This window comes from Otolemur garnettii, unplaced genomic scaffold (assembly GCF_000181295.1).
Source record: "Otolemur garnettii isolate 467f Iridium unplaced genomic scaffold, OtoGar3 scaffold00099, whole genome shotgun sequence".
Classification (NCBI taxonomy): Eukaryota; Metazoa; Chordata; class Mammalia; order Primates; family Galagidae; genus Otolemur; species Otolemur garnettii.
Window position 1 is genome coordinate 7,484,333 of NW_003852494.1, and position 21,762 is coordinate 7,506,094.

General features: G+C 44.6%; 1 protein-coding gene across 1 annotated transcript in view; it reads left to right on the forward strand.

Annotated features, from left to right (window-relative positions):
• The window catches only part of TMEM132C (transmembrane protein 132C), a 333,376-nt gene that overhangs the window by 203,861 nt on the left and 107,753 nt on the right, over nt 1-21,762 (forward strand). The window contains 1 exon segment of the mRNA XM_012809019.2: nt 9,754-9,900. Coding sequence (XP_012664473.2) covers nt 9,754-9,900 — 147 coding nt within the window.

Below are 21,762 nucleotides of genomic sequence, written 5' to 3' on the forward strand. Positions count from 1 at the left end.
TTAAGAGCAAAGCTATGAAAACAAAACATTGGTGTTTGTCTTCTGAACAGGACATTCTTTGTGCCCAAGTTTGCACTAGAGGGAGTGGCTTCTTGCTGAGGACTAAAAGAGCAGGAAAAAGAAAGAGAGAAAGAGAGAGAGGAAGGGAGGGAAGGAGGAAGAGAGGCAGGGAGGGAGGAAGGAAAAGAGGAAAAGGGAGAGGAAAGGAGGAGCAGGGAGGGGCTTGAAGTGATAGTAGTGCTTAGGAAATCCTTCTGCTCTCTGCTCCATCCTTCACTTCAGACTTGACGTGAGCTGCTGATAAGGAAGTTTACGTCCACACCCAGATCAAAGCAAATTCCAGGCAGCAAAAGGTATTGCCCCCAAGGGGTCAGCGTTTGACACACTAAACAGAAGAAGAAACAGATGTTCCCCTGGGATACCGCGTGCAGCTGTTTTCACAGCCCACTTGAAAAGGGTGAGAAGCGCTTGCTCCTGATGAGCAGGTGGCGGCCTCTCTTCTTGGCCAGTTAGGGAGCAGGGAGCCCTGTAGGCCGGGAAAAGAGCTGGGATCCAGTGGCTTCTCACGCACACCCATATGTGTGCACGCGTGTCCATGCTCACGCGCAGGCACACACCCAGGGCTTCTTTTAGGAAATGGTGGTGGTAACCATGGGAGCCCCTTTTGCAGCCAGAGCCAGTCTGTTTCTCATCGCCTTCGGGAACTCCCACACCCTACCCTGACAGGTAGTTTAGGAAAGATCAAAGAGGGACGGCACGGATGGGCAGGAGTCTGGGGTCTGGCCTGGAAACGAAGGCTATCCCCAATCCCGGGATGCTCAGCGTACCCATCTCAGAGAGTGGATAGGATGACTGTGTTCACAGGCTCCTGGTGGCAGACAAGGAGGTGAAAAGCAGTGCACGCTATTAAGAACAGAACACAGGGACAAGCATCTTCAATACTTTTACTTCCCAGGACCCTGTTGCTTACTGTTCCTCTCACGTTTTCAAAAATTGTGCATACAAAGCTGCCTTTATATAGAGAAAGTCTGCAGAGTTTAAATTATATGCATATCAGTGCTTGCCAGAGACCATATGCATCCCAGTAGAAAGAGATGTTCTTTGACGAGAACACAGACTTTTTTTTATTTGTGCTATCTTATATTTATTTCAATGTATATTTAGGAAAAGAAAAGTTTTTTTAAAAAATTATTATATAGGCTCGGCGCCTGTGGCTCAACCGGCTAAGGCGCCAGCCATGTACACCTAAGGTGGCGGGTTCGAATCCCCAGCCTGGACCCGCCAACTAACAATGACGGCTGCAACCAAAAAATAGCCAGGTGTTGTGGCGGGCGCCTGTGGTCCCAGCTACTTGGGAGGCGGAGGCAGGAGACTCGCTTGAGCCCAGGAGTTGGAGGTTGCTGTGAGCTGTAATGCCACGGCACTCTGCCCAGGGGGACAGCTTGAGGCTCTGTCTCAAAAAAAAAAAAAAAAAAAATTATTATATAGAAAGTCATTATAGTTGCTTTTTAAAGTAACTTTTCTTGAGTACAAAAAAAGTGGGGTAGCTAAATTAAAGGAAAAAATTAAATAAGTGATAGTGCAGCGGGCGTGGATATGCCAACAGTTTGCAAGTGGCACTAGAGTGACTGAGCCTGGTAAACCTGAGTGGGTACTGGGCAGCAGTCTGACCTGCAGCGAGCCCCACACCATCCCGGGGGCAACCACACTGACCCACATCAGAAGAGCAACTATGACATCGTAGTTAATGGAGGGACCCTGATCCTGGATAAATGTTTTTTCTTTTAAGTGTTTTGAAATACTCAGAACTTGCATCCCCGGCTTTATAGAGCCCCTGTCAGGTCAGTGAGTCAATGCGGATATACATTGATGAGTCTCATTCTAGAGGAAAGGTGAGCGTGGGTGCATGTGCCTTCCTGTGTGGTATGTGCCCCTTGCAAGGGGCCGGTCGCTCCTCCCATCAGCTGCACCAGCTGCTGTTTACAGGCAGCAGGAGGCCTTCCCCCTGCAGCTCCTGGAGCACTGCTGGTGAAAGCGCCGGGCTGCCAGGCTAAATGCAGCCAGACTTGACATCTACATGTTCGGAGCTATAGTGACTTTGCTTCACTGCAGCTCCCCTGTGTCGGGCCAGCCAGGAGTGGCTGTTACAGTTTGTTGTAATGTTAGCAACTGTGCCTACTTTCTAGGCCTGCCATAACAGGGCACGGCTGACTGGGTTATGGTATAAACAACAGAAAGTTCTTCTCTCGCACTTCTGGAGACTGGGAGTCCAAGGTCAAGGTGTTGGCAGGGCTGCTTCCTTCCATGGACTGAGGAGCAGCCATATGCTCCAGGCGCCTGTCCGTTCTCCCACCGCAGTCATCATGTTCACCCTCCACGGTATCTTCTCCATGTTCCCCTTTGGGGGAAGGCACCATTCCTATTTGATTAGGGCCCGCCCTGATTACTTCATTTTAAAACTTGATTACCAGACTGGGCACGGTGGCTCACACCTGTAATCCCAGCACTCTGGGAGGCTGAGGTGGGTGGATTGCCTGAGCTCATGGGTTTAAGACCATCCTGAGGCAGAGCCAGACCCTGTCTCTAAAAATTGCCAGGCATTGTGGCAGGCACCTGTAGTTCCAGCTACTTAGGAGGCTGAGGCAAGAGAATCACTTGAGCCAAAGAGTTTGAGGTTGCTGTGAACTATGACACCACAGCAGTCTACCAACGGTGACAAAGTGAGATTCTGTCTCAGAAAAAAAAAAGCTTGACTACCTTTTAAGGACCCCATCCCCTTATAAAATCACATTACAAGGTGCTGGGTGTTAGGGTTTCAACATATGAATTGGAAGGGGGATGTTCAGCCCTTAATATAGTGACTTATCATTTATTCTTTTTAACATACTCTGAGATCAAAGTGAGCTCCTGAGCAGACAGCCCCCTGGGGGCCAGAGACCAGGTGGCACCTACCCTTCCAACAGCCACTCACCACCCCCATACACTGACACACCTGCTGGCCTGAGAAGCTTCTAGAGAGAGCATTTCCCAGGGAGATTACAGCTGACCATGAGATAGATGGCTTGCAGGATGGAAATTAGGCTTCCCATGTTCAAAATTTGTACTGAACATTGATTTTCCTTAAGGAACACTTAATCATCCCTGTGTTATACCCGAGCCAAGCACATTTTGAAAAGAGGGGATATTCTTTGTTGTTGGTTTGTTTTTAACTGCTGAAAACCCAAATATGAACATCAGCTATGAAGGCACTGTGTAGATGGAGTGAGTCCCCTGGGCACCCCATCGGAACTGGTAGGAGCACTGGTCAGGCGGCACCTGAATCCTGTGTCCATGCACGGCAGCATCTAGGAAGGTGCCGCTTAGTCAGTGCCCCGTATGTGCTGATGTGGCAAATGAAAAATGAATGTGTCGCTGTTATTCAGAACTCCATGAACCTGAGATCACCCCCCTAGATTACCAGCAGCAGCAGCCCCACAGATTGGAAACCCCCGAACTAAGGTCACCCTGCATGCAGCAGATAGGGAGGGAAGAAGCACACCCCTCCCCATCTGGGGGGGAGGGGAGAGGATGGGGGGAGGGAGGGTAATTGGTGGGACCACACCTATGGAGCATTTTATAAGGGCACATGTTAAATCTACTAAGTGTAGAATATAAATGTCTTAACACAACAACTAAGAAAATGCCATGAAGGCTATGTTAACCAGTTTCATGAAAGTATTTCAAATTGTATATAAAACCAGTACATTGTACCCAATAATTGCATTAATGTACACAGCTATGATTTAATAAAAAAAAAAAAAAAAAAAAAAAACCAGTTGCTCAGAAAGATGGATGCTCACTGGTGCTCTGGTTGGCTTCATCCCTGCATGGAGTGGGAGGATAAACCACTGAGGTACAGGGTTTAAAAGGCTGATTTTGTTACTTAGGCATTTTCTTTGATAAGAGCAATGATTTTCCTACTTACTTCAGAAAACTGGCCATTACAGAAATTTGGGTCCTCAAATCAAAAGTTTTGCAACCAGAGCCAGCATTAAAAAAACATCAAATGGAAAAAGAAAAAAAACTAGAACCCAACCAAACAAGAAAACATCAGTGGGATTGGAGGGTAAAGGTTGCACATTCCTGGCCTCAAGGGGAGAGGCCAGGCAAGCTGGCCAGTGGCACCGTGAGAAGCTGCCCCATTTCGGTGGTAATGTAGCTGCAGGGAGGGGAGATGGCTAAAATTGGGTTATAGCTTTCCTATGATAGCTAAAAATTAGTTTCATAATAGGGTTGAGTACATTGGATACTTTTTCTTCCATTCTTGAAATACTTTGCTAAGAAGCTGAGCAACTCTTAAGCAGAAAGGACAGTTTGTAGCTTCAGCGAAATCTGGAAACTTCAGCAAAATCCACATGCAGCAAAAGCCAATTTCAAGCCAAGTCACCATGCATGTGGCATTTATTTCCCTCAGTAGAGACAGAAGGTGTCCAGGCTGTGAAGACTGGCTGGGGTGTTACTTTTGCCTGCTACAATAATGGGGACTTTTGCATGTTAATGTGTCTTTAATCTTTGTCCCACAAGCACACCCTGTTTTGCTAGTATTCAGGGAAGCAAATGGATTAAGTGTGTTTAGCAAATTATTTTCAAGTAAGACTTAGAAGAAGTTTCTAAAAAGAAGGTGGCTGGCATGGCTGATATGTTTTTGCTGATGCTAATTTGGATACCCTAATTTGGCAGGTGATGGAGGTATTTTAACACCTCCTCCCAACCCCTTGGTTCCCTCCCGGTGACCATTTGGTCATCCCATTTCTCAGCTGTGTCTAGCCTTTTAACTAACTATTCACAAGGATTTATCTCCTTCAGCAGGGTAGGGGGGTGTGTGTGTGTGTGATTTGTGAAGCTGTTCCTTTTCCTTTTTTTTTTTTTAATTAAATCATAGCTGTGTATAGTAATGCATTTATGGAGTACAATATGCTGGTTTTAGATACACTTTGAAATACTTACAACAAACTGGTTAACATAGCCTTCACCATACTTTCTTAATTATTATGTTAAGACATTTGAGAAGTCAAATAGTTCTGAAGAAATGGTTGACAAAAACCATATATGACATTCTTGAAGGGACAGAACTATAATGACAGAGAACAAGTCCGTATTTGTCAGGGGTTAGGGTGTGACTATGAGGGGTAAGGGAGGGAACTCTTTGGTGGTAATAGAATAATTTCACATGGTGACTACCATGACGGTTATTCTAATCTGTACGTGTGATATAATTTCATAAAACCATACACAAAAAAGTTCATCTGAAAATAAATAAACCCAAAATAAGACTTGTACTTGTCAATGGAAAAGATCCCAAACTTTAAAATAATCTAAAAAGGATTATTCTGAGCTGAATATGAGTGTACATGACTTAGAAAGCCATGTCCAAGAAACCTTGAACAAGTGGTCTCACCATGGTTGGGTTACAGTTTGGTCCTATACATTTCAGAGAGATGGGAATTACATGAAAAGTCATCAATCAATACATGGATGGTGTACATTGGTTTGGCCCGAAAAGGCAGGACATCTCAAAGCCAGGAATTAGAGGTTAGAGCTGTTTAAAGATTCTTTGAATTGTAATTGGTTAAAGAAATGAAGCTTTGTCTAAGCACTTACGATGTTTTAATTTAAGATAAGGAATTCTGTTAATCAGAGACAAGCCACTGGACATGTCCAGGACCTATACTCAGACTCCAGAGATCTGTTAAGTAAATTGAAGACCCACAGATGTGGTTTAAGCTTTGTCTTTTGAAGCCTTAGGTCTATTAATGAGTTACAGAGGGCATCTCTGCCCTCCTTTCTGATGGCTGGCAACTCAGCCTTTGGGTATGTAGGGGGTTCCTTTGGCCAAAACAGGGTTCATTCATTGGGCCGGGAGGCTTAGGATTTTAGTTTACATACTTGAGTTAATAGCATTATTCAATATCAACGTCTTGACTTTGGCAATGAGCCATGCTTATGTATGATATTATCATTTGAGGGAAGCTTGAGAAACAAGGAAGAGATACAGGAAGTCTGTATCTTTTTTTCAACTTCTTGTTAGTCTCAAATCATTACACTATTTCAAAATACAAAGTTGTTTTTAAATAATGCTGCAGTATTCTGCTTCCTTTTGCTCTCTGTCTTTATGCAGAGAAGAAAAATCCGCCCTTATCTGGTTTTTACATCCATTATCTCTACGTGACACATTGATGTTGATACTTCTTAATTTTTTTTTTTTTAGTTTTAGGCAATATGTAGAAATTCCCCACTGTGGAGAATCAGGACATAGCTCTCTTTTTTCCCTCACTAAGTGCCCTCCTTTTTATTTATCGTTCCAGGATAGTAGTATTTTGTCTAGATTCATATTTGGTGTTTAAAATATAAGTACATATGCTAATTGCAGTAAAACCAAGTATTAATTTATGATTTATTTTTTCTTTTCTGCCTCAGAAAAAAACTTATTATCTTCAGAATTAAAACTGATTTGGTTTTGTTCTTTGTGTGGATTTCCTGTGTATTGAACTCATATTTATTTTCAGATTCCTCACTAGTTTTCTCAATCTCCTCATAAAACATCCGCTCACATCATGTTTATTAGAAAAATTCAGTTTCCTGCAGGCATCTTTGCCAGGATCCTCTGCTTGCCTCATGCTCTGTTACTATCCTGAGACTTCTGTTTACATCAACCTGCTGTTCCTTTCATCTGGATTACATTTTGGACTTCTGTTCCCCTCATCTCATGTCTTCTTTATGAGTTTCCTTCCCACTTTGATGGAAGACATCCTCAAATAGTTTATCTGGAAGGGGTGTAAAGGGTAAATGTTTTCAGAACTCACATGAGTGGAAACATTGAATTCATAATCACAATGGATATAGTATTCTAGGTTGAAAATCATTTCCCCTTAGAATATTCAGGATATTTTTTATTGTCTTCAAGTTTCCAAAATGGCAGTTAGTTTTAAGTACGGAATCCATTCTGATGTTTGGTTGTTTTTTTTTCCCTGGAGGACTATAGAAATCACTTTAATGTACCCTGCATTCTGAAATATATTATTGGTGTGGTTTGGTATGGTTTATTCTCATTTATTGTGTGGATCATGTAGCAGGCTCTTCTAATCTGAAAACTTTATTCTTTCATTTAGGAAAATTGCCTTGAATTGCTTCATTCATGATTCCATGTATCTCTTTTCTATGTTTTTTTTTTCCTATTATTTACCCATTGAACTGCAAAGTTATCATTTCTGAGTTTACCTTTTTCCTCATCTTTGATTTAATTCTTATCTATTCTTCCTAGATTTCCTCAAGTTTATCTATCAACCATTCCACTGACATTCCATTTCTGCTATAATATTTTTAGTTTTCAAGGATTTATTTTTCTCCCTCCTGGGTATTCAGTTTTAAATATAGCATCTATTTTGGCTTCATGATTACAATATCTCCTCATCATTCTATGAATGTGAATGATTGATTATTAAAATTGTCCTTTTTTCTACATCGACTCTGTTTCCTATAGGTTGCTTCCTCCCCCTCCACATTTGCCTATTTTGGTCTTTTTGAGTGGACAAAACACAAACTGTGTCTCTTTTGCTCTCACCATACAGCAAGTATAACAGAAGACTTCTGTGACCCAATATGTGGGGATTTTTGCCCACCAACAAGCAAGCAATCAATTGTATGGCAGATACCAGCTGAGTGTCCTCCATTTAAATTCCCAAACCATCAACCTGGAGGTAGTGTCAGATCACACAAATTGAGGGCTTTGTTCCACAAGACTGCCCCCTACATCAGGTGCCAATTACAAGCCTCAGGTTGTTTTTACCTGTGCTTCTGACCTATGGGCTATCAGTTGGGGCTCCCACAACCCCCTCTTTGGGTTTGATTAATTTACTAGAGAGGACCATAGACTCACAGAACTCAAGGAAACACTCATGTTTCCTGACTTATAGAGAATATTACAAAGATTATTGATGGAGAGCTGCATAGAGCAAGGTGTGTAGAAGTGGGAGTGAAGGTCCTGTGTACTCTCACTGTGCACCACCCTCCAAGGACCTCCATGTGCTCAGCTGTCTGGAATTTCCTTGATCTCTGTCTGTCTGGGGTTTGATGGAGGCTTCATTATGTAGGCATCATTGATTAAACCATTGGCCATTCTTAATCAGCTTCACCTTTGAGGCCAAACGTCTCAACCCTCTAATCCTACCTTGGGCTTTCTGGGGACCAGCCGTGATCCAAAGCCTCCTAAGAGCTGCCCACCAGAAGTCAATTCACTAGCATACAAAAAGTATCACTATTCCAAGAATTTTAAGAGTTGTATGCCAGAAAACAGGGATGAAGACCAAATACATATTTCACAATATCACTGTCTTTATATCATGTGACACTTTTCTCAGTGTCCAAAAATTCTTGTATGTCTGCTCATATAAAGCAAGGAGAACTAAAAGGCCTTTGGAAACTCTGAGCCCAGGAACAGGATTTGCTGGCCACAAGCTTCACTGCAAGGGGATCTGGCTGGTGGTTGGGAGTAGCCTCAATTCAGCACCTTCTGGTTTTTGCTCTTAGGATGGTAGAATTCTCTAGAAATCTGTGTTTCTCCTGGAGGAGTTAGGCTGCAGCTGGGACAAGCTTGGGAACTCAAGGTCCAACACATAGGGTGTTACATTGTCCTCTGTGTTCACTATGGTGCCCCAGTTCACAACTCTTCCTGGTTCCACAGTATGTTGGTTCCCAGCTTTTCCCACAGACCGCTTAAGACTCCCTCTCGTCGTTCTGCTAGCTCATGTCACCCACTGTGCACCCACTTTCCCATCAAGGCTTTATGCCTTTAGAAACAGTGCCCTTTCACTCCCCTGTGAGTGGGATTTGGGAAGACAGTATAAGCAGATGTTTGTACTCAGTCTGCCATTTTTCTCATCAATTTATTGATGAGAAGACTGAAGTTGAGAAAAGCTGAGTGGTCCTTGACTTAATTCACCTTCACTGAGTTTGTGCCAGACAAGTCACATTGAGCAGATTGGAGACATCCCTGGAGTAATATAACATTAGCTCATGTTTATTAAGTGTATGTCACATACCTGATACTGTTCTGATCTTTATATCTATTACAACAGCTCTATAATGGAGGCTGTTATTATCATCACAGTGGAGGGAAGTGGGGCACAGAGAAAGTACAATTTGCCCAAAGCCACAGGGCTAAGAAAGTGGTAAAAGTAGAGTATAAATCTAGAGCAGAGTTTCTGTCCATTAGCACTAGTGACACTTTGGACCAGGTAACCCTGGCTGGTGGGCTGCCTTGTGTGTTGTAGGCTGTTTAGCCACATCCAAAGCTTCTCCCCACTAGATGACAGTGACAGTGTTCTGCCCGCAATTATGATAAACAATGTCTCCAGACATTGCCAAATGTCCCCTATAGGGCACAGAGGCCCTGATGGAGAATGGCAAACCTAAACAGGCTGAGCGTGTGGCCTCAGCCACTGTTTTATATGACTGCTTGGTCTGGGAACCATGCAGGGCCCCTTCTACCTATTCTACTCCCCCTGTGAATCGGGCAGCAAATTCTATGGCAAATCCCAGTCCTATCAGCCAACTGTTGGCTTTACCACTCTCCAGTGTACTTTGTCCATTGCCAGATAAGAAAAAGTACAAAGCAAAAAAGAAACTAATGAAGGTATCTTGGGGGAGCTCTGGCGGGCCGGGAAAGGCCAAGTCTTTAACCCTATGACTCTCTCTCACCCATCTTCATCCCCACAGAGCCAAGGTGAAGAAGGGGGTGAACATCCTGAGTGCTCAGACCAGCGAGCCTCGGCAGTGGGGTATCCAGCAGGAGCTGGGCAGTGGCGGGAAGCACGTCACTGCCACAGTGATCTGCCAGCGCCTGGGATCCAGCGCACGCAACAGGTAAGCAGGTCTGTCGACACCTGTGGTTCGGGCTGTCACTGCCTAAGAAGCTTGACTCAGACTCACATTAATAGTTGCTTAATGGAACCAGCAACCCCCAGCCTGGAAATCTGGAGAAACCTGTAGCAGCGGCAGTGCCACAGGGCAGAGCAGTGCACTCGCTCTGAAATCCTGTGCTTCCAGGTTTTATAGCACTGTGATGTCACCTCTGCTTCTGAGACTGTGCATTCTCTTCATCTGAATTTTATTACTGGGACCTTGGCCTTGTAGATTTACAGAAGAAGCTTTATTATAAAGTGCTCATTTTTACAAAAAGGGTTAGATTTAGTCCTCATTGAGAAGGTATTTGAAGAAAGGAGGTGACAGCTAGGGCAATAATGGATTAGGGTTAAGGTTAGAACCTCTCTGTGAAAGTCCCTATAGATATCATGGTTGATTATTTAAAATGAGTGTTTTCTGGTTAGAAAAGGAAAACATACTCATTTTAGAATATTTGGAAAACACAGTTACATGAGGAGGGGAAACTTAGATCATCTACCAACATCCCTACTCTACTTCTCAAGGAAAACCCATGGGGGACATGTCAGCTCCTTTCCTTTGAGGATTTTATACATATGTACCATTGAGATGCAGTAAATGTATAGTAGATGTATTTATTTTACAAATTTGGTATCATTACTTGCCTACAGATTTCTTGGACACTTTTATTTTCATTTATATGGGAAACATTTTCTTTTGACATTAAATACTCCTCAAAAACATTTTAACAACCTTATAGTATTCCATCAGATAGATTTAGCAGAATGTAAATAACCATACCTATGTATTTGAACACTTAGGTTGTTCCCAAGTTTTATTCTTACAGATAAGACAACAGTACACCACCACCCACATACATGTTTGTCCACTTCTGTTTTTCCTTCAGGTGGCTTATTAGAACTAAAAGCAAGACTGTTTTTCAGGGCTCTTGGAATATTCTGTCAATGTGTTTTCCTAAAAGAATCAGTATTCAGGGAAGTTTTCTTGGACACATTTTCTCAAGTGGGTACTGCAAGGCTGCCGTGAAAAATTCTCCAAATTCTCTGCTCTGTTTAGAAACACCCTGATCTTTGGTCCAGAGAAGCCCTTTCTCAGTTCTTCTTTTAATGTGTAACTACAAAAAAAAAAAAAAAAGAAAAAAATATTTAATGTCCTAAACTGCTTACTGAGTCAATACCAAGCCTCACCTTCATTACCCCAAGAAAAATTTGTATTGTACCTGCTGGGTGAGGTTGGGGATGAGGGCCGGATGTCTAAGTCTTTGAACTTGGTGAAAAAATGGCTAGGAAAAAAAGTGTTTGTGGGTCCCTTGTTATCAGCAGGAGATCAGAGGCTAAAGTAAATCTTCTGAATCAAATGCATATAAAGTCTAATTAACCCATAAGATTAACGTTGATTATGCTAATAAAAGTGAATGTGTTAATTAACAGACAGTGAATTTATGCATGCTGGTACTTCTTCAGTCAAAACCTGAATGAGAATCAGAGTGAGGGAGACTAGCCTCGTGGTCTCAAGTTCTGTCCCAGTGGCCACCCTGTTGTTGTGAGGCTTCTGGGATCCTTGCTTTGATCCTGGACATGTTTGGTGTCTCAGAAGTAAACATCATGCATTCCTCAGCCAGCCATTTTAAAAGTTTGGCAGAGGGTGGACCGGAGGAAAAATTTAAACCTGCAGAAATAGAAAGGGCCACTGAAAATGGCTAGACTGGTGACATCGGGAGCACTTGAATGGGGGAGGGAGAGGGATGTGGCTTGGGTGGGGCTAATGTAAGAAGGAGGTACAGGGAGACACCAGGAAGACCACCCAAGGCCGTGCCATATGGAGGCCTGAGCGGCAGGCCCCCCATTTCAACTGCAATGTCCTGAGCTACCTTTACTTTTTCCCATCTTCAGATTGATTTGCCTTTTTTATTTAACTTAAGTCAGAGTCGACTAAATGGGAGACTGCATGCTGCTGTCTATACCAGTGAGTGTCCTTAGCTACACCAGCAAGTGATGGACCTGTCTTGTTTAAGCAGAAGAGAAATGTATCCGAAGGGTACTGCTGAGTAGGCTGCAGGATCAGCCTGGAAAATGGGCAATACCAGGAGAATTCCGGGGAGCTGGCCCGTGCCTGAGAGCACCCCTCAGCATGCTCCACTCAGCCCATAACTCACTTAAGAGTTTTCTTAGCCATGTACACCTAAGGTGGCGGGTTCAAATCCCCAGCCCGGACCCGCCAAACAACAATGACGACTGCAACCAAAAAATAGCTGGGCGTTGTGGCGGGCGTCTGTGGTCCCAGCTACTTGGGAGGCGGAGGCAGGAGACTCGCTTGAGCCCAGGAGTTGGAGGTTGCTGTGAGCTGTAATGCCACGGCACTCTACCCAGGGGGACAGCTTGAGGCTCTGTCTCAAAAAAAAAAAAAAAAAAGAGTTTTCTTTAAATCAACTATAAAGTGCTTTGATATTTTAAAAAAAAATCATTTTCACTTTTAGTAATAATATCCTTGAAATGGTACATTCAAGATGAATTTATTATTTTCTAATATACATTATCGTAAGTACAAAACGCTAAGTGTTATTTTAAATGATCATCCCACTACCCTCTAAAAATCCTCCCAGGGGTCTTTGGGAAATGCTACTTCAAAGCAAACGAAGGGTGAAGGAAATGTTTTACCATACGGGAAACCACTGTGTTGGTTATGTGTTCCCTAAGTCTGGAATTGCCTGTGTCTTTGTAGGAGTTTCCTATTGTTGCTGTAACAAGTTACCACAAATTTAGCAGCTTAAGACAACGCATGCTTATGATCATCTTATGGTTCTGGAGGTCAGAAGTCAAAATGGGTTTTCCCAGGATAAAATCAAGGCATCTGCAGGGATGTGTTCCTTCCAGAAGTCTAGAGGAAAACCTGTTTCCTGGTTTTCTAGGGGCTGCCTGCATTCAGGGCTCGTGGGTCCCTCACCCATCCCCAGAGCCAGCCGTAGCCAGTGAAGTCCTTTCCATGCTGCATCTCTATGAATTCTGTTTCCATCATCACTTCTCCTTCTCTGCCTCTTCCACCTCCCACTTCCACTCACTTTCTAAGAACCCTGCGGTCGTGCTGGCCCCATCTGAATAACCCAGGATCATTATCTCATCTCAAAATTCTCACCTTAATCTGCAAAGTCTCTTTGCCTTGTAAGGGGATATGTTCACAGGTTCTGGGGATTACGATGTAGACAAATTTGCCAACCACAGTCTTCTTAGAACATGATACCTGTAACCTCCAAGTCATTGAAGTGCTGGCTTTGGATATCTTGGAGTACCAAGCTCAGGTTACGTAGTGTACCTGCTGTGGTTCCCAGGGCAGTGTGTGGCATTCCCGCCCACAGAAGCTTTCTGTGCAGCTGAGGTCTGATGTCAAGATCCTTATATCTCTAGCACTGCTGTGGGAAATGGGGTCTCCCTCCCAGGCTGGGTCCAGCAGTAACAGCCATTCTGGTTAGGGAGCGTGTGAGGCATATTCTTGCTTCAAGGACAGGGCTGGCTCAGTCAATCATCTGAGTACTTTGCTGGCACTGAGCTCCACCACCTCCATGGTTTGTGTCTGCCCGCAGGAGCCTTTCTCAATAGGATTCTGAGCCATTACTGGCTGGGAGAGCATTTACAGGCGTGGGGAGTGGTCTGTTCCTTACCTCTGGCTCTGGTAATGCCCCCCCTCCGTGAACATTTGCAATTAGGTGAGTCTCCTGAGTTAAAGGGCAGAAGCTGCGGCCACATTTTCAGATGCCAGCCACCCCTTGTGTCCTGGCTTATAAACCAGGGCATCCAAGGTGACAGAAGGAGCTACAAAGAAGTGACACTGGTCTGCCCAGGGACGGACAGCCACTCCAGGGATATCTGCCTGTGACATGGTCATCTTCCCCAAGCAGTCCCAGAATGGTGGTTCCAGAGGGACCTTACCACTCCTTGCTGGCCAACTCCATCTGCACCAGTTTCTTCAAAGGCACAAACACAGTCTCCCAATCTAACTAAAAATAGTGTTTTTTTGTACAAACGCAGCTTAGAATCATGTCCCCTGGCTTTTACCCCCACAACTAAGTCACCCCTATTAGCCCCTAACATAGAAACCTGCTATCTCAGGAGATGAGGGTAGCTGATTTGGTGGCTGAGATCTGAGACCAGCAGACAGGTAGTGGTTAAGCAGTCCACTGCTGTTGGTGGCTTTGAGAGCTCTGGAAATCATTCTAGTCCATCGGTCTTATAAACAAGAACCATGAGTTATCACAAGGAGCCCCACAAAACCCTGAATTGGTTGAAAATGTATGGTGTGTTTGATCTCCTATGGGACACACAGATGCTACAACCAGCTGCAGTCCCCGTTCCTCCCTATCGCCTTGCATCTGGCCTCCTCACTCGTGAATCATCTACTTGTTTTGTGAGGACACATTAGTTAGAAAACCTCCTGTATCAGTCAGCTATATAAGGACTGAGCCTTACTTTAATCACACCTCCAAAGTCCCTTTGCCATATAAGGTAACATATTCACAGGTCCCAGAGACTAGGATGTGGACAAATTGGCCTCAGTAATGCCATTTAAAAAAACACTCAGATCTCAATGGTTTGCAAATTTCATTAACCCTCCACATTCATGGGTTCTCTGTTCATGGATTCAACCAACCTCGAATAGAATATGTTTAATAAAAAAGAAGGTTGTGTATGCACTAAATGTGTAAAGACTTTTCTTGTCAATATTGTCTACATGTAATACAGTATTGGAGGTAACAACCAATGTAATAGAACTTACATTGTATTTGGTATTATTCATAATCTGGGGATGATTTATATACAGAAGGATGTGCATAGGTTATATATAAACATGACACTGTTTTATATCAGGGACTTGTGCATCCAAGGATTTAGACACATCTCCTGTGGATATTGGGACACAGCTGTGGGAGCATTGCTCTCATGTTCCCAGGGCTATCTGGTCCACCGAAGAGGATACTCAGGCAGGAGACTCTGCCTGGGTGTGTGTGAGTTAGCTGGGCTTAGCTCCAGGGTTGGAGTTGAGTGCACGCCTGTCCTTGTGTGTTTGATGAGGCTGAAGGGGCAGAGCCCTTCTGGGCATCTGGGTACCCAGTCACCTCAGACTATTACAGCCTGTGCCAGGTCCATCGACATCTCATGGGTCAGAGTAAGTCACATGGTCAAGGCCAGCGTGAGCAGGTGAGGAAGTAACTGTCCATCCATCGTGGGCTGGCAAGCAGAGGGGGCTATTTCCCACACAGTAAAGCAGTCATCACACCTGAGGAAATCTGAGTGCTATTCTGCTCAGAAAATGGCCCTTATTGCTTCAAAGTTCTTGCAGTTTCCATCAGGAGTTGGACGTCCAACCCTTTTTTCTTTTTTTCCTGTTACACATTGGAAAAAGAAGAGTTGTCTTGGGCCTCACATTAAAAACACAAATGTTAATGACAGCTGATGAGTAAGAAACAGATCCGTGCATAATTTCCAAGATATCCAACACCACAGACAAGCAAAATAGGCCTTAAATAATCTGCATGTGGCCCACGGGGCTCAGGTTGGATACCCCTGGCAGATGTTCCCTTTCCCAGGTTCATTTATTCAACAAATATTTATCAAGTGCCCAGTACTTGCCCGTTTCCATGCCAGCAGTCTGTGGCCGGGAGTCCTAGGGAACTCGAGGAAGAGAGATTTAAAAACTGTCCCCATATGAGCTCAGCGCCTGGTGTGCGATGAACTGTACGTGATTGGTGTGTGATGAACAATGGCAGGTGAGCAGGCAAAGAAAGAATAATTACAGTTCAGACAAGTAGTGTCCTTCTGCGTGTGGCGTGCCTCCAGATGCTTTATGTATATATGCACCTGACTCCCAGAAGGCTCGGAGGCAGACACAATGATCTCAGTTTCCCATGTGCGGAAATTTTTCAAGCCCACTCAGTCAGAGGTGGAGGTAGAAGTCAGACTGAGAAGAGCTGCCACAAAGAACAAACCACCATTTATGCTTCTTCCTGTCACCACAGGGAAGACAATAAGGACACACCCAGTGTGGTGGGTGGGGCTGTACCTGGGTGCCCTTTCAAATTCTTATTACTGCTCTGGTCTCTGCTATAGGCACAAGTCACCGAGGCCCATCACAAAATACGGCAGAGAGGGTGTCTTAAATAACAGACTCAGAGTCCAAATGCTGGGAAGTCTAAGGTCAAGGTGCTGCGGAGGTTAGTTGCTGTGGTGCTTCTCTTGCTGGTTTGAGGATGGTCCCGCTGCGTCCTCTCTGCCGCCTTTCCTCTGTGTGTGATGAAGATACTGTCTGATGTCTCTTCCTCTTCCCAGTCCTGTGGGGTTAGAGCCCCACTCTTATGAGCTCATTTAATCTTAATTACATCCCTAAAGGCTCTGTCTCCAGTCACATGTGGGATTTTGGTATTAAGAGGCACAAGGACACAATTCAGTATACAGCCTGGGATTTGCTGTCATATTCTGCATGTGCTGGGGGTCCTGGGTTCCTTTTACCAATGTTTGCAGAGTGCTGGAAGAGTCTGAAAGTTTCTGTCTTCCTGGGGTCATCTTTGTCAATGACAGATGCATGTGATAAGAAGCCCTGTTCCATCTGCCCCCCTGCAGACCACTCTGAATTGCAGCAGACGAGCTCGAAGCTGAGCTTCCTCCAGGATCACGCCTAGGATTTGGAAGTCAGGCCTTCCCTTGGCTTCTTCCCCCAGTGTTCACCGTCTCCCTCTCTCCCTTGCAAATGAATCCCCATCTTAAGATCTGCTTCTAAGGAACCCAACCTGAGACTCTGAGAAACACATACGCCTCCTGCCTCTCCCCCATGTTGGGAAAAAGCTGTTGTGAGAAAGCTATCAACAAGACAGACGTTTAGATGGAGCACTGTCTCCCCAAAGCCCAGAATGTCCAAAAGGCCTGTGGGTTTGTATGGCAGTGAAGCCATCTGTCTATGAACCCCCAGACCTGGGGACACAGCGTGAACCTGGTCTGCACACACCATGTCATGTGGCATTGAGTTTCTAGTCCCCTGGATCAGCATTAGAGCCATCTGAGCATCTATCTCAGCAGCTACTAGAGTGCACATCGTATTTGCAAGACATAAGGCCACGGGAGCAATTAGCACGCTGTTCATAGCCCTCCCATCCCCCTGCCCCCCAGTGCCCTGTGACAGAGTGAATCAAGCATGAACCAGGCGCTGTGTCTGCAGGGAGAGAGAACAGACAGGGGAACATTTGCTGTCCTTTCTCTAGATCCTCCTATTCCTTAGGGAGCATCTTCTCCCCCATTCACGTCCCTTCTCAGAGGCCTTGGGGCTAGTCTGAGCAGCCTGGGCGCAGGTCAGCACGAAGCCTGAGAGGCTGGCCTGAGTGGGGCAGGGAGGACCCACTGACCCTGGCTCCTCTTCATTGGAATGTCGTGCTTTCACATTATCATCAGGGCTTCTGCCCCCAAGCCTTCCCAGAAAAGGGAGATGACCAAAATATGTAGGTTTTTGTATTAAACTATGGGTCTTCTCTGAAGTTACCAGGTGACCCTGTGTTGGAATGCGATCCCTAAGGCTGTCGATGAGCCCAGCTCCCCAGTGCAGGTTGGTGCACACCTGCCTACTGATAGAACCACATGCACCTGTGCTGTGCTCTGCTGAGCACCTTTACAGAGACTGGCTCACTTGTCCATTTTCAAAATGTTCTTTTAGACTTTATTATTAAAATGCTACTTTTAAAATCTCTTTCAGAGACAGGGTATCTTTAAAATAGAGACATTAGTAGGAAACAGGAATATTCGGGGTATTTGATAATGCTTGGCAGCACGCAGAATAATACCTTATATATTTCACTGTGTCTGGCATTTTACAAAATGCTTTGTGTACATTATTTTAGTAAATCTTTCTGATGGTCTCAGGAACTGAGGAATCACATCGTTGGGTAGATAAAGAAAAAGAATAAAGGCGCTCATAGAGGGGAAGCGTCCTGTCGGGTATGTATGTAAACGATAAAAAAGTTTTCCTTTAAAAATGACTTTAATGTCTACAAATCAATGGAGGATACACATGTCAACTGCACAAAGTAAAAGTGAGCATAAACAAGTGCAATTTGAACGTAAAAATCCCTCTGAAGATACTGAGCCGGAGCTAGCAGCAGAAGGCCCTGCACTTGCCTCAGAGATTTGAGAAACTGGCACCTGTTATGCGTTAAAGATGCTGTTCACCAAACTGAGACCTTCTTTTCTTTCTTTATTTTTATTTATTTATTTATTTATTGCAGTTTTGGGCCAGGACTGGGTTTGAACCCACCACACCTCTGACATATGGGGCTGGTGCCCTACTCCTTTGAGCCACAGGCGCCATTCTTGTTTCTTTATCATTTTATTAAGTTATTTCCAGTGTCCATATTTACTTTTACAATCGGAAAGACATATTCAAAGATACGTTTTTCAAACCCTTTTCCACATCTTATATAACTACTGCCATTATTATACCTTCCTTACAGAGCATGTATAAATATTTTTATACAATTGGAATCAGTCTGTGATATATCTTTTTTTCTGTAACTTAACATGGCCAAAGCACATTGCCTGTCTCGTTCCTAGTTTTTAATTGGCTGTGCATTAACTTATTAAGTGGATGAACCTTGATTTGTTTAGAGGGTCCCCATTATAGGGCATCTTGGTTGTTTGTTCCTGGCTTTTCAGTATAAATAAATCAATGGTGCACATTTCCATGCCTAGATGACCCCTGTCCTTCCCCCCATTCTGAATTATTGGGTGTAGGTGGGTTACTGTGAGGGTCCTGAAGAGTGATTCTAGTCCGAGTTCATGCCTGTCCTAATTTTGTTTTGTCACCCTTTTTATTCCCCCCAACACACCAAGTGCAATTAGACCAGTGTAGGGGCCAAGGGAAGGGGCTAGGAGCTAAGGAAGCTGGGTGGCAGGAGAGGGAGGGATCCCCATGCCCCCCTTCCGTCAGTCCAACTTTCCCCTCCTCATTGCAGCTCTGGGGATGTCTACTCAGCCCTCTTTACAAGCCAGCTGGGAGACTTCCTTTTTATCTAACAAAGTTTCAAAAAAAACTCTAAAGAGGAGGCACTCGCTGTTTACGTGAGTTGCTTTACTCAAGGAACATGTGCTGACTTTTAGAAAACACTTCCTGGAATTCCACAGGGGTCACATAGAGTGGCTGTCACTAACCCCTGCAAATCTAGGCTGCAGATTTGGGTGGTCAGTTCAAGGGCTGTGGCTGTGCAGGTGCAAATCTAGCAGAACACACACAGACATCCAGGTTGAGTTCAGAACCATTTAAGCAGGAGCTGCAAATGCAAAGGGACCGGGCAGGTAAATGAGGCGGCAGATGGGGTGGGTGGGTGGAGGGCATGTGCCCCAGCCTGTGAGAGGTGGGCAGGGTGAGTCCTCCATGGAAAAAGGCAGGCCCTGTGTTGCCAGATCTCTAGATCTTTCTAGAGCCTCTGAAAATCCAGAGATCTCCCTATGTTTAAACAATTGGCTTGGGATTTTTGAAATTTTTTAAACCACTGTGCTGATCAAACAAAAGATGTATTATTCAGGAAAGTTGTTCATCAGTAAAGTAAATCATGTACAAAAGTGACCACTTGGAACCATAGTGCCCATTTTTCTAGGAAGTTGGTTATCTGTATCTTCCAGGTAAAATGGCTGCAAAACGGCTGTCCTGGACCCCAGCGGTGCCTCCTTTGCAAGGACTTAGCAAGGAGGCCACTGCTTCCAAAGACTCAGCTGCCCTCATTTTCTCCATACGCTCCCTCCTAAACAGACCAAATCACACAGACACGTCTGTCAATTCACTCGCCAACCCAGGGTTCCTCACCACCGTCCACCGTGGCTTGAATAAAGAGGCAGCCCTATCCAGAACCCCAGCACCCTTCATGCTATTCCTCCCCCCTACTTGTATCTTCATGGGGTGGTAGCTAATTCATCCTTCTCCACATGTCCCTGTGGGGAGACTTTCTGGGGTCCAGGTGTGTCCACAGACCACCAACTGAAAGCTCTCCCCTCCTCCCCTGCCCGGGACAGGAGCAGCTGCTTCAGCCCACGCTCCTTAAGTCAAGAGCCGGCATCCTGCCCTGGGGACTCTGCTGAGGAGAGAGAAGTAAATTAGGCAGGTAATAAAACGAGAAGGCCTTTTCCAAAAACAAAAATCATTGAAAATGGTGAATAAAATGGTCATTACTATTCATTTAAACAGTCTCAATTGCATACCTTAAATCCATAACTGCACTCAGCTATTTGTTTGGTTGGAATTCTGGAATAGGAGCACGCTCATGGCTGCTTACTATAAACAGTTTCAGCAGAGCTTAGGGGGATGATATGCCAAAAGAATCTGCTTCTTCTCAAGGAAGTTGCTTAGGCTGAGTCCTCTCTGTGAGAGATATTTGAAGACTACAAACTACTGCAAATTAAAATCTCTCAATCAGTGGCATAAATTTATATTCTGGGTCTCCCAAGAAGTTAAATGGGGCACTCACCCCAACCTTATAGCAGGCTCATGTGAGCATCGGTGGCAAAATAATTCATGGATATAGTTAATACAGATTAAGCGGTTCTTTATAGAATTTTCCCTCCTTCCCACTTTCAGTTGGTACCAAACCTCTGGCTTCATGGACTTCTTGGAGGTTTGTGACAAACGTTAAAGCCCAAGATAGTTGAGGTTATGGCTGGCTCCTGTTGTTCGTAGAAGCTAAACTCTTCCAAGAGAATTTGGTGGAGGCACCTGTGCAGTGGTGGGTCAGGAAAGCTGAAGAGAAGGTGGGAGGTGCCTGAGAGACGTTTCCTATAGCTTAGGGCCAAGTCTGGCCTATCAAACTTGACGTATCAGTTGGCAAGTGGACTTCTCCACTGCTTGGTACTATTTAACATAATAAGCCCCATGTTTTGTTGTACCACCAACGCCGCTTTCAATGCAGGAAATTATCTTCCCCTGGGAAGTAAGGGCGCATCTCCAGAGGAGTAGCAGATGCTGAAGAGGTAGAACCAGGCCATAGGCTGTGGCATCTGTGAGGACCTCACACTGCTGGACACCTTGTCCTCACCATCATCCATTTTCTCTAAACCCTGTAGTGTGAATATTAGTGAGATCAGTTTTTAAATGATCCAAAGACTCAGCTGCCCTCATTTTCTCACTCCTTCCCACAAGGAGTATGTGATGGGTTGTATTTTTCTGGAAATATTTGCAATGAATATATTATCAGTGTTTCCAGCCCTCTTGTTCTTCTGGAATCTCACCACTCTTGCATTCACATTTGGTAACTTTGTTTCCTCCATCTCGATCCTGGGGGGGTGGGGGGGGCTTTTGTGATGTGTTGAATGATAGTGCTCAGTAGAAGAAACATTGCGTGACCTCCAAAGGCAGGTCATAAAAGAACCCTGAGCCAACATGTCAGCACACCTATTGCCCTAATGCCACCATGCTGTGAGGAAACCCAACTATCCCACGTAGAAAGACCACAAGGAGAACCCCTGAGATTTACAAAGAGAAGGTGGTGTCCAGCAAGTCCCCAGATACTCCAGCCCCTGTTCCCTTTCTAGCCTGTCTCTGACAGCAACTGCATGAAAGATCCAAGCCAAAACCACCCAGCCAAGCCTTTTCAGAATTCTAGATTCACAGAAACCATGAGAGATAACAAAATGATTGTTTGTTTTTTTTTTAATTTTTGCCAGTAGGTTTTGAGTTGTTAAAGTGGGTTACAGTAACATGTAACTGGAATAATAGGGAGAAGAGCTAAAGTACTTGCCAAGCTCATATAGCTACTAAGAGCCAGTGTCAGCATTTTAATCCTTGACTGTCGTTCTAAAGGCTCCT